At 35.8% G+C, this 12,498-nt stretch overlaps 1 protein-coding gene across 9 annotated transcripts in view; it reads left to right on the forward strand.

Annotated features, from left to right (window-relative positions):
- LOC120070220 (DExH-box ATP-dependent RNA helicase DExH7, chloroplastic) overlaps positions 1–12,498 on the forward strand; it is a 98,039-nt gene that overhangs the window by 12,264 nt on the left and 73,277 nt on the right. For 8 of the 9 annotated variants that reach the window (XM_039022096.1, XM_039022092.1, XM_039022094.1 and 5 more), the window contains 3 exons: positions 1,813–1,866; positions 6,118–6,268; positions 6,421–6,905. In XM_039022096.1, coding sequence (XP_038878024.1) covers positions 1,813–1,866; positions 6,118–6,268; positions 6,421–6,905 — 690 coding nt within the window. The remainder of the gene's footprint in view (positions 1–1,812; positions 1,867–6,117; positions 6,269–6,420; positions 6,906–12,498) is intronic. The other variant, XM_039022101.1, reaches the window with a different exon arrangement.

Consider the following 12,498-nt stretch of genomic DNA (forward strand, 5'->3'; position numbering starts at 1 on the left):
CAACGAGCACAACTCATGAAGCTCCCTCTTGCAATCAGTGTTGCAAAGAGTTTCCTGATCTTCTGCTGGTGGCAATGAACGTTGGCCTAGATGGCTGCTCTAATACCAAATTGATGTACTCTAAATGATCAAAAGAGAGTAATCTCCAAGAATCCAAACAATGTCTTTATTATAATGAAAGTTCTCCATACAAGGGCGGGAGACTCTCTATTTATAGAGAATTACAAGGATCCTAAAAGCTAAAAGAGGCTAAAAACTAATTTGGTAACTAAATGTAATTAATCAAGGATTAACCAAGATTAATTTGAATGTACCAAATTATCCCAATCTTATTACATTAAAAAAAAAAAAAAGGAAAAAGAAAAGAAAAGAAAATGGTGGGTAGAATGGTTTGTAATTATTCATTATTATTATTTATTTATTTATTTTTACAGAAATGGTACTTTTCATTAAGTGAAGGTGAAAAGCACAAAAGAAGATTTACATGAAAGCTTTTCAATTGGTCAGTAAAGTAGAAACAACGTATTTACAAAGGAGTTAGCTTTAAGGCCCAAACGGAGACTTTTGAACCCCTTTTTTGGTTTTAAAAAAGGAAACAAACCTCTTCACTAAGATAATGAAAGATGTTACAAGATAATTGTGAGGACACAAAAGCAATATAGAAGGATCAGTAAATGCACCCGGACATCTCAACTAGATTGACATTTCCTTAGCACTCTCATCATATCCTAAATAGAAAGGCAAAGATGGCAAAACAACGACACGAAAACCATGGCTAGTACAATGAGCTTACACAATCGTAAATAGACTGGACAAAATAAAATCAACAAAAGAACTAGATACATTCAAAGGTCTTTTAAGTAGGAGGAAATATGAAGGCGTTCCAGTTGAGGCTGATGTCTTGAATGGAGAAATCTTCGAAAGCTTTGGATAGAGAGCACCAAGAAGAAGCATTAATACGGGCTGTCTCAAGTCTGTACGTCCAAGGAGAAACTTTGTCATGGAACACTCTTTGATTCCTTTCGAACCAATCAGAAGCTTTGAAGTCATTACCGAATACCCAACTAGTATTAAAACAATTAAGCAGATAGAGCCAACAGTTTTCTGCATACACACATCTGAAGAACAAATGTTGCAGATTTTCAGAATCTGCCAAACAGAGAGAGCAAGCCTGTGGTGAGATATTGTGAGTGGGAAGCTTCTGTCGCAAAATATCTGCACAATTTAGCAGCCCATACAGCATTATCCAAATTGTAATGTTTATCCTTTTTTTGGTTGAAAAACGATTCCTCATCTTCCTACCTTGTCTCATTTTTCTCGATGAATTCTCTTACTCCAAAAAAAGTTAGTTGTAAGATTGCTAATCTTATAATTTTTTTTTCTGTTTCTCCCGGAAATTTGGAGGCAATCTTGATATATATATATGTATTATTTTTTATTTTAATTTTATAATTCGAGAGTGTCCGGACTAGCTTATACACACCTTGACTAATCTCAGGGGACAACCCACCTAACTCTATAACATTTGGGTGTCAAGGAAACTCATAGTATGTTAAGTTCTTCGTAGGTGGCCACCATGTATTGAACTCACTTCTTCTAAGTCTTTTATTAAACACGACCCTTTTTTGATATAGTTTCTCTTCACTGCTGGTAGTCTACCTTTTTGAAATCTCTCATTTTTTTCTCGCACATTGTTGTCAGGCAAATAATAAGATGATTAAGAGCATTGATGTTATTATTCATTTTTTATAATGAAATCATTATTGTTCCCAATAGCAATAAAATGACATTTTGAGTTCTGTATTTCTATAGGATGACTATGGAACCTGGGAAGATGACATGGCTGATGAAGTTTCTTCTAAGGAGGTACTTTCTTACCGGACTATATGGATATACCTTTTTTTTTTTTTTTTTTTCCCCTTTAAGCAACAAATTTATTCTTTTCCTTTTTGTGAGAAAGAGTGACAGGTTGGGTTTGTGCTATCTTGTGGGTCTTTGGGTGTGAGAAATAATGAAATCTTGGTGGGGGGGATCTTTTGGTGATATTTGGTCTCTTTCTAGATTCTTCTCTTCGGGCTTTGGCAACAAAGCTTTTTTCTCTCTTTTTTTTCTTTTTGTTTTTTTTGGCTTTTTAATTTAATTAACCTTTGAGGTCTTATTTTACTTGGTTGGATCTTCCTTTTTATTGTCTGGCTCCATTAATGATTACAAAGTGAGAGGTTTTCAATTCAAGACATTTATTGCTGCTGGAATGCTTTTGTAGGGTCCTTTTAAGTTTTTGTAATTTCATTTATGTTTCTCTGTTATGTTTTTGTCATGTTTTTTTTTTTTTTTTTTTTTTTTGGGGATTTTTATGTTTCTAAGTTTGCTGTTTTATATTTCGTGTATCTTTGAGCATTAGTTGAAAAGTTTCATTTTCTTTCCCCCAAAAAAAAAAAAATTCTCGATTTCAAGCTTAAAGTTCACCACTTTCATTCCTTTTCATCTCACTTACTGCTTTGTTAACTACCAAAATAGAGTCAATGATCTTGATGTGGTAGGATTAGAGTAAATTAAGGCCCCGTTTGGTAAAAACCATTTGGTTTTTGATTTTTGTTTTTGGAAATTAAGCCTATTTCATCCACATTTCTTACAATGATTTGCATCTTTCTTAAGTACAATGATTGAATTCTTAACCAAATTCCAAAAACAAAAACAACTTTTTGAAAGCTATTTTTTTTTAGTTCTCAAAATTTGGCTTGGTTTTTTAAACCATTGATGAAGAGTAGATAACAAAGAAATTAAATTTAGAGGTTCTCATAGGCTTATTTTTCAAAAATAAAATAAAAAAAACAAAATAGTTACCAAACAGGATCTAAGATATCTTGGTTAAATCCTTAATTGGTTAGGATTAGGGTTAGTTTTCTTGATCGATTAAGATTAGGATTAATTTGTTTTCCAATTCTATATAAATAGAGAGACTATCTTCTTGTATGAGCACAGTTTTCAATTTATAATAAAGAATTTGATTTTATTGTTGGAGATTTCTCTTCTTTTATCTCTTAGACTACATCAGTTTGATATCAGAGCAGTCGTTTGGGCCAACGTTGATTGCCACCGGTGGAAACCGGGAAACTCTTGGCGACGTCGATCGCAAGAGGGAACTTCGTGAACTGTGCTCATTGTTGAACAATCCACATCTATATAGGGGGAACCCTTCAAATTATAGGAAAGAAGGAAGATACCGATTTTTTTTAAAGATTTTGCAAGAATGGACTATTGTCGATCGAGGAAAACACTGAAGAAAAAATATAGCAACTGGTATAGGCAAGAAAGTCAAATTTACTCCCAAAAGCAGTGATGGAATTCTGACTCAAGTGATTCAGAAGAAGAATTCCAATATAATAACTTTGCCTGCACTCGATTTTCTCAAAGATAAGAGCATCTATCAAGAATACTTTTGGAAGGGAATGGATGAAATTTGGGGTCTTTTGAAAAAAATTCAAGAAAGACATAATTATAATCTTCAAGATTTTTCAAGAAACCATTAAGAATTACATTTAGTCATTCAAGAAGAACAATAACTCATCCAAATGGGTTGTGAAATTGTGCAAAAAATGAATGGAGTAGAAGAGAATAAAAAAATCAATTGAAGACAAGTCGAATAAGGCAAGTAGAAAGATGGAAGAGGAGCTTGTGTTGGAAGAAGAAAAAATAAATGGAACTAACACGGATGTTACTCAATTCGAACTGGATGATGAGGAATAATTAATCAATGAAATCAATAATGAAGGTGTTGAAGAAGATGAAGCCAATGCAAAGAATGTGTCCATTTGGTTAGATCAATTAACTGAGGTACACAACCAACCACAACTATTTCTACTGCGAGAGAATAGAGCAAAAATTAGCCTTGGCCACCAAGAAAGATAATAAGAGAATCAACATCAATTGTATGCAAGAAATGTTCAAGATCTACCAAGAATCTTCAAAAACAACCAAGATCGAGGTTATATTTGAGGAAATATTGGGAGTATGTGAATTCTTCAAGTGTGGAAGAAAAAGATACTCATGGGCAACCTAATTCGAAGATAATTGGAAATCTTTTTCCTTAATTCTTTGAAGAATCTGCATATGTTTTTTTGAAAAGGAAACAATCCTTTTTATTAATAAAGTGAAAAGAGACTAATGCCCAAAGTATAAAAGGGTTATACAAAGAGCAAGAGAGTCTAAGGATCAGGAGGCGCACTCGGGCATCTAAACTAGGTTGACACCCCCTTAGCGCCCTCATCATATCCATACAAAACTAATATAATGATAAAAGCAAAGGACAGCCTAGGGCCTAAGACAATCCATAATAAAAAAACAAAACGAGCGAATGTAGTCACTAATTGACACACATTAATACAAATGAAGACTAGGCCAAATAATACAAAATTGAGACAAAAACTACTAAAATTTTGGGAAGATGAAGGCGGCCAGTTTAAACACAATTCCTGTATGGAGAAATCTTCGAAAGTCTTGCATAAAGTGCACCAGGATGAAGCATTTCTTCGCGCTAATTCAAATCGATCCATCCAACCTGCTGCTTTATCATGGAGAACTCTTTGGTTTCTTTCAAACCACAATTCTGCAACTAATATCTTAACCATATTAACCCAAATTAGGTTAACCTAGGGCGCTTTTTTAGCGAAGGGCCCATTAAAATTTGCTGAGAACACCCAAACAATATTAAAGACTGAAAAATTTCCACCAACATTTTGCTGAATATGAACAATTGAAGAATAGGTGCTACAAATCTTCACCATCCTTTTTACAAAAAGGGCAAATAAAAGGTAATAAACAAACCGTTCTTTGCATTATTGAGGAGCAATTTAGAAGGCCTAAAATCATTATCCACACTTGAATATTTACTCTCATTGGACTTTTAGTTTTCCATAAAGCCTTATAAAGACATTTGTCCAAAGAGGATGAAGGGGAGAGATGAGTAGTAAGGGATTTTACTAAAAAAATTACTGGATGCTTCTAGGGACCATGTTCTCGTATTAGACTTTTCCGAAATTCTCTTACTTGAAATTAGAGTTAACAAATCCTGAAACTCTATTATCTCGTTATCTTTAAACAACCAATGAAAGACAACCAAGTTTGCATATATTTTAGCAACAGAGAATTTTTTGATCAACTTAATTCTTGGGTTCATTGTTGATAATATTGGTAGAAATAATTTTCCCTTTCAAGAATCAAATATCCAATATATTGGCATGGCTCGTGAAAATTGGTTGTTATTGATGCCCGATGTTCAAAGATGTGTCCGTTCGAATGTCTTACTTTTTTATTTTTACCTTCATTTTCGTTTTAAACTCGAGAATACGTTTTTTTTAGGAGGATAGAATGATGTGGTAGGATTAGAGTAAATTAAGATATCTTGGTTAAATCCTTAATTGGTTAGGATTAGGATTAGTTTTCTTGATTGATTAGGATTATGATTAGTTCCCTTCCCTTAGTTTATTAGGATTAGGATTAGTTCCTTTAATTAATTAGGATTAGGATTAGTTTGCTTTCCAATTTTCTATAAATAAAAAGATTATCTTCTTGTATGGGCAGCTTTCGATTCATAATAAAGGCTTCGATTTTATTATTGGAGATTTCTCTTCTTTTATCTCTTAGGCTACATCAAATCTGCTGACCTGGAAAACAAAAGCTGGTTCTTGAAAGGAAACTATTTTATAGAAGGGTGTCTTGCTTTACTTTGGGTTTTCAGTTGGAGAAGATAAGAGGCAGAGGTTTGGATTTGCTAAAAGCAATCTGAAAGTTTCTGCTCTACCTAGAAAAGGCTAAATTTTTGCTTTCCTTTGGGCATCCTTCTATAGAACTTTTCCCAACACTTTGTGAAAGGGAATTGATTTAGCATCTTCTCCAGGATGCTGTAACTCTAATTGATATATAAATTATTTTATTTTGATGAGAAAAGAGGAAAAGCATTTCATTCATCAGAGGTCAAAGTAAATTATTTTGTTTCCACTTAATTTCTTTTTGTTCTTGACTTGAATTAGGACAATCTATCAAATGCATTTATTTTTGGTTTTTGTTTTTGTTTTCAAAGTTTTAAAAATAACACTGTTATTTTCTTATTTAAGATAGGCTTCTCAAGCAAGGTCCTATGATGTTATTGCGGAAGAGTATTATGCTGCACGGTTGGAAGCTGCAAAAGCGAAGGAAGAAGGGGACAAGAAAAGACAAGAGACTGCAGGCAACATCATTCGCAAGCTTAAGCAGGAGTTGTTTGCTCAAGGTAATATTTGATTTTCCCCTTGATTCATTGCTACTTTTCCCATCTTAACGAAAGTTTTGCTACAGAACAGAATAAACATGTTATATTTTAATGTATGCATATATGCTTGCCTTGTATTCCATCTTTTATCATTCCACCCATTTTCTAAGCAGGATTATCAGTTGATATGCTGGCTTCTGAATTTGAGTATGGAAGATCACTAGACAATGCATTGAAGGATGAACCTATGAGTTCTATGCAAGATGGAAATGTTGGGGTCAATCAAGCAGACAATGTTGGAAGTAGTTTGGATTTTTCAATGAATAGAAATGAATCTGTTGATGTAGATGGAAGGGATTGGTCAACTGCCAAGGAGATGCCTGTTGATCTTATGTCTTCACAAGAAAATGAATCAACTGTTGATGTAGATGGGAGGGATTGTTCAATCTCCAAGGAGATATCTGTAGATCTTTTGTCTTCACAAGGAAAGAATGATTCAGAAGAGCTAGAAGATGTGGAGATCGGTAATTTTTTTCTGGAAGATGTAGAAACAAATTCAGATGTGGCACAGGAATTACTGAATCTAAAGAAGAAAGAAAAGATGAGAGAACTTTCCAGTGGGAAGAATTTGGAGAAGTTGGATGGCATATGGAAAAAGGTAATATATATATGATTCCTCGAGTTTCATGCTGTCTCTTTTGCTTTCTATATCTGAACATAAACCTTCTATGTGGCTTAGTCAATAGGGAAAAAAGTAATATATATTTAAAAGTTCGTGCCTACCCGAAGTCCCATACTTTGAAGACATCAAGTGGGAAGAATTTGGGTATTGTTACTTAGTGATTGCCATGCCTTAACTTGCGCCTGGTGTTAAAGAAGTAAGGAATATGTTGGAACAGTGTAATTTCAGTTTTATGTTGGCTCCCACCTATCCTACACCTCTCAAGTCATTTCACAGAGTCAGACTAGAGTCAGGGCATGAAACTGCTTAGTTCGCAATTTCTTGATTTTCTAGTGGGGGATGGGAATGTTCCAATCATAGGAACCCTTTTGGAGATAGAAAAATTTCGCGCTGGTCTTTGTTTTGCATTCCCATTGTGCCAAGATGAAGAACAGGGCGTTGGGTCAAGCATGGTATTAGTGATTGCCATGCCTTGGGACTGCACCTTGGTTTTAAAGAAGTAAAGAATATTTTGGAAGAGTGTGGTTTCTGTTTTATGTCAGCTCCTCCCGTGGAGATTTATGAACGAGGACTCCTCCCTTTGGTGTAAAGTTGTTAAAAACATACATGGCAGCAGTTTGTTTGGTTGGCACACTTCAGGAAGGGCAAGTTGTAGTCTTAGAAGCCCTTGGATCAACATCCCGAGGTCGTGGCTGAAAGTGGAAAGTTTGGCTGTCTTCAAAATTGGTAATGGCTGCAGAATAGCCTTCTAGTTGGATGCTTGGCTTGAAAATACTCCATTCAATTTCAGATTCCCTAGTTTGTTCCAAGTAGCTCTTCATCCTAATGGCTCGACGTCGGATCATTGGGATAAAATTACATCTTGGTCTATCTCATTTAGAAGACTACTGAAAGAGGAAGAAATCTCAGATTTTCAAGTTTTGTTAAGCTTAGTTGCAACAAAAGAAGTGAAGGCTTGCTTCGACAAATGCTCATGGTCACTGGATTTTAATGGCTTTTTCATTGTTAAATCACTAGTCACTCATCTTCGCAAAGCCCCCCAATCGATAAATCTTTAAGACAAGCACTTTGGAAGTCTAAAAGCCTGAGGTGAGTAAATATGCTATTTGGAACTCTAAACTGTTCAAGTGTGCTGCAAAAGAAGCTGTCCTCCCATTATCTATCTCCTAATAGATATGCTTTGTGCAAAGGGAATTGGGAAGGCCTTCAACACCTTCTTTTTGATTGCGTTTATGCTCAAAACTACTGGTTTTCACTACTCAAGACATTCAACTTAAGCTAGGTTTTTGGGGAAGCATTCAGAGATAACGTCCAGCAATTGATAGTAGGTCCAGGCCTTAAGAAAAAAACAACAAATTTTGTGGGACAATGCAGTTAAGGTAGTGCTGTCAAACTTGTGGTTTGAACGGAGCTAAAAAGTCTTCCAAGATAAGGAAACTCCTTGGTTCACAAGATATGAAGCAGCCAAGCTTAATGGCTCTTTGTGGAGCTCTCTCTCAAGCGCCTTTGCGGCTTACTCTTGCCAAGAAATCAGTTTGAATTACCACACCTTCCTTTTTTCGGAGCCTTGAAGTCATCTTCTCGAAGGAAGTTCGGCAAACTGTGCTTTTTTATTGCTCTTAGCCTGTCTTGTTTTTAGCTATGAACTATTCCAATTGTTTGTGGGTGAAGTGCTTTTTGTTTCAAGTTGTTTAAGGGGGTGGGGAGAGTATAGATTTTTTAGGTTCCCTATGTATTGTACTGAAGGTTTCTCTTTGTTTTGTCCTTATATATGCCCTCGAAGATGATAAGGGTGATAGGGGGTGTCAACCTAGTTGAGATGTCCTAGTGCATCTGCTGATCCTTGTTGTATCCTTGTACTTTGAGCATTAGTCTCACTTCATTTTCTTAATGAATAAAGAGACTCGTTTCCTTTTTTAAAAAAAGTTTTATGTCGGCTCCCACTTATCACAAACCTGACCCAAAACACTTAAGACTTAAGACAAATACATAGGCCGCAACTATAATTATAAACTACACGGCAAGCAACCATCAAAATAAAAAACTACACAGTGTGCAACCATCTCTGTATCCTAGAGACAATCCTCCGAAACAATAACATTATGGCTCCGGGGAGAGGAAGGCACGCCAGTTCAAGCTAATTTCTTGGCTGGAATAATCCGCAAAAGCCTTAGACAGTGAGCTCCACGTGGATGCATTCAGCCGAGCTATCTCAAATCTAGTAAACCAAGGAGTTTCCTTGTCATGGAAGACTCTTTGGTTTCTTTCAAACCACAAATTTGCCAGCACTGCTTTAACTGCACTAATCCACAGTCTTGGTTGATTTTTCTTGAGTTTTGATCCTACCAACATCTAGAAGACATTGTCCCTGAAAACTCCTCCAAAAACCCAGCTGATGTTGAACAATTTGAGTAATGAAAACCAGCAGTTTTGAGCATAACTTCATTAAAAAAGGTGGTGTCGTAGGTCTTCTCAATTTCCTTTACACAATGCACATCTATTTGGATTTCCATAATGCCTTTCTTAAAGTTTTATCAATTGGAGTAGCCTTTCATAAATGAGTGACTAGTGATTTGACGGTGAAAAATACCATTTGTTTCCAATGACCATGATCATTTATCATTGCATTCCTTCACTTTTTTAGTTGCAATAATGCTTAACAAGCCTTGAAATCCTAAGATCTCCTCATCTTTCAAGAGTCTTCTAAAGGTGATGGATCAAGAGGAAGTAATTATCTCAATGGTCCAACACCGAACCATTAGGGTAGAGTGCTATTTGAAATAATCTTCGGAATCTGATTTTTAGAGGAATGCTGTTGGCCTAAGAGTCCAACCAAAAAGCTATTCGGCTACCATTACCAAGTTTGAACACTGCCAAAGCCTCCACTTTCAGCCACGACCTAGAGATATTGATCCATGGACTTCGAAGACTATAGCTTACCTTGCCCAAGGTGTGCCAACAATACAAACTTCTATCATGTATACTCTTGACAACTTTACACCAAAGGGAGGAATCCTCATTCATAAATCTTCATCCTCATTTGGCTAAAAGGGCCAAATTCCTTTCTTTAAACCTCTCAGACCAAGCCCTCCATCCTTTTGGGCCTTAGAAACCAGCTCCCATTTGACTAAGTGATTTATCTTTCCTCCTTTTTGGCCTTCCAGGAAGAAGTTTGTAGCACCTTTCCTAGCATAAAAAAGGAAGACATATAGTAAGTAGGAAGATTTGAAAGTACAAGGGTTGCTCTTCCTCCCTGAGACAGATTGTATCTTCTCCATTCGTCTAGTTTGCCTTGTATTTTATCAATAACCGGCTGCCAAAATTCCACCTTCTTTGGGTACCTTCCCAAAGGTAGACCAAGGTGCTTAAAAGGGAGTTGTTCAACTTTGCAATTGAATCTAATAGCCACCAAAATCAGCTTGTCATTTTCTACATTTATGCCACAAAGAGCTGATTTTTCCCAATTGAGTTTTTGGCCCGAGCACCATTCAAAAAGATCAAGAGTATTCCGAAGATTATCTAGCATTTCATCTTCATATTTACAAAAAATTGAAGTGTCATCCGCAAATTGTAGGATGGAGACATGGATTTTATCTTTTCCCACCATGAAGCCTTCATATTTCCTCTTTTCATGCAGTCTTGTGATTAAAGCATTAAACACTTCACTTACTAAAAGGAATAAGAAAGGAGAAAGAGGATCCTTTTGTCTAATTTCTCTAGTAGCTTTTATTCTTCCTCCTGATCTTCCATTTATGGAAATGAAAACTTTGGATTGGAGATGCATCCCATTATCCAGGAGATCCATTTAATATCAAAGTTTTTTCCATGAAGCACCTTCTTGCGAAAATCCCAATCAACTCTATCAAACGCTTTTTCTAAGTCTAGCTTTAGGATCCATCCTTTTTTCCTTTTTAGAGTTATAGTCTTCTACGGCTTCATTGGCTATGAGAATGGGGTCAAGAATTTGCCTCCCCTCAATGAAAGCACTTTGAGTTGGAGCTATAATGCTTGGCATGTTCCCTTTGAGTCTTTTGGCTAGCACTGTTGCAATTATTTTATACATGAGTGGTAAGACCGATAGGCCTAAAGTCTTTTACCAACACCGCATCTTCCTTTTTTTAAATTAGGCACATGAAATTCTAACTTTCCAGTGCTGTAAAATTTATCAAACAACTTAGAGAAGTTATCCTTTAGTTGATTCCAAAATTTAAGAACAAATTCTGGTGTAAAGCCATCCGGGCCAGGGGTCTTGTTCCTTCCCAACTCTTTCATTGCCTTTCTGATTTCTGTAGGGGTGAATCTTGCCACCAGCTGCTCATTTTGGTTTCTTGTTACTATTGGCCATTCAAGGTTGTATGGTATTGATCGAATCTCTTCACATTTGGAATAAAGAGAGGAGTAAAACATCAAAATAAGATCTTCAAGTTCACGAAAGGATCTAGTTGGGATTCCATGGTCATTGATCAATTCTGCTATCAAATTCTTCCTCTTTTTTGCCGCTAGAAAACGATGGAAGAAAGAAGTGTTTTCATCCCCAAGTTTAGCCAATTTAGTTTACCATTTTGAATAAGATTTCTTTCTTCCATTTGGTAAATTGCCAGGAATTCTGCTTTTAAAGCTATTCTTATATCTTCTTCCCAAGATTGAGCTTCTTCATCATCAACGACTTGGTCACTTCTTTCAATATCTTTTAAAAGACATTCCTCCTTATTTTTCATCTTTTTCTCATAATCAGGTAGCCATTTTTTTAGTGCTGTTTTGGTTCTTCTCAGTTTTGAGGAGATTAAATATCCAGCCTAGTCTCTAAGGATCTTTCAATCAGCCTACAACTTTCCTTGATTTTCAACCATATTGCAAAAGCGAAAAGGAGATGGTCCCCTCTCAAAAACACCAGCTTCCAAAAGAAGGGGAAAGTGATCAGACATGGTTCTTGCTTGCCTAGCCACTCTTGAGTTTTCAAAAGCCTCTTCCCAATTATTTGATACTACAAAAATTTCTATAAGTGATTTAGAAACCACTTTACCTTCTCTAGACCATGTGAAGCGGCCGTTTGAGAGAGGAATTTCCATTAGATTATTTTCTCTAATGAATTTATTAAAATTTCTTATGTCTCTTGTTACTCTTCCCAAAGGAAACCGCTTGCAACTTCTACGTATACTATTGAAATCTCCACCAGTGCACCAAGGCTCAATGCACATTTTAGCTAGGGAAGACAATTCAGTCCAAAATCTTCTTCTTTCTCTATAATATGTGGGGCCATATATACATTTGTTATCCAACATTGTTTTTTGCAAATTGTCAAACACTTAATTGTCAAGAAAATTCAGCTTTGAGGGTGTCTAAGAAATCTTTCCTTCATCCCACATTGTGAGTATTCCACCTGATCTTCCTTTATCTTCCACAAAGGACCAGCCTACATCTTTCGAGCTCCATAGACTTTTTATAAGTGCTCCATCAAAATTGTCTCTTCTTGACTCTTGAATCAATACTATATCTGGATTGATCTTTTTCAAAAATCTTTTAAGAATTAATCTTTTTGATTGCTCCCCAAGATTCTTTGTATTCCACG

This window comes from Benincasa hispida, chromosome 1 (assembly GCF_009727055.1).
Source record: "Benincasa hispida cultivar B227 chromosome 1, ASM972705v1, whole genome shotgun sequence".
In the NCBI taxonomy this organism is placed as follows: Eukaryota; Viridiplantae; Streptophyta; class Magnoliopsida; order Cucurbitales; family Cucurbitaceae; genus Benincasa; species Benincasa hispida.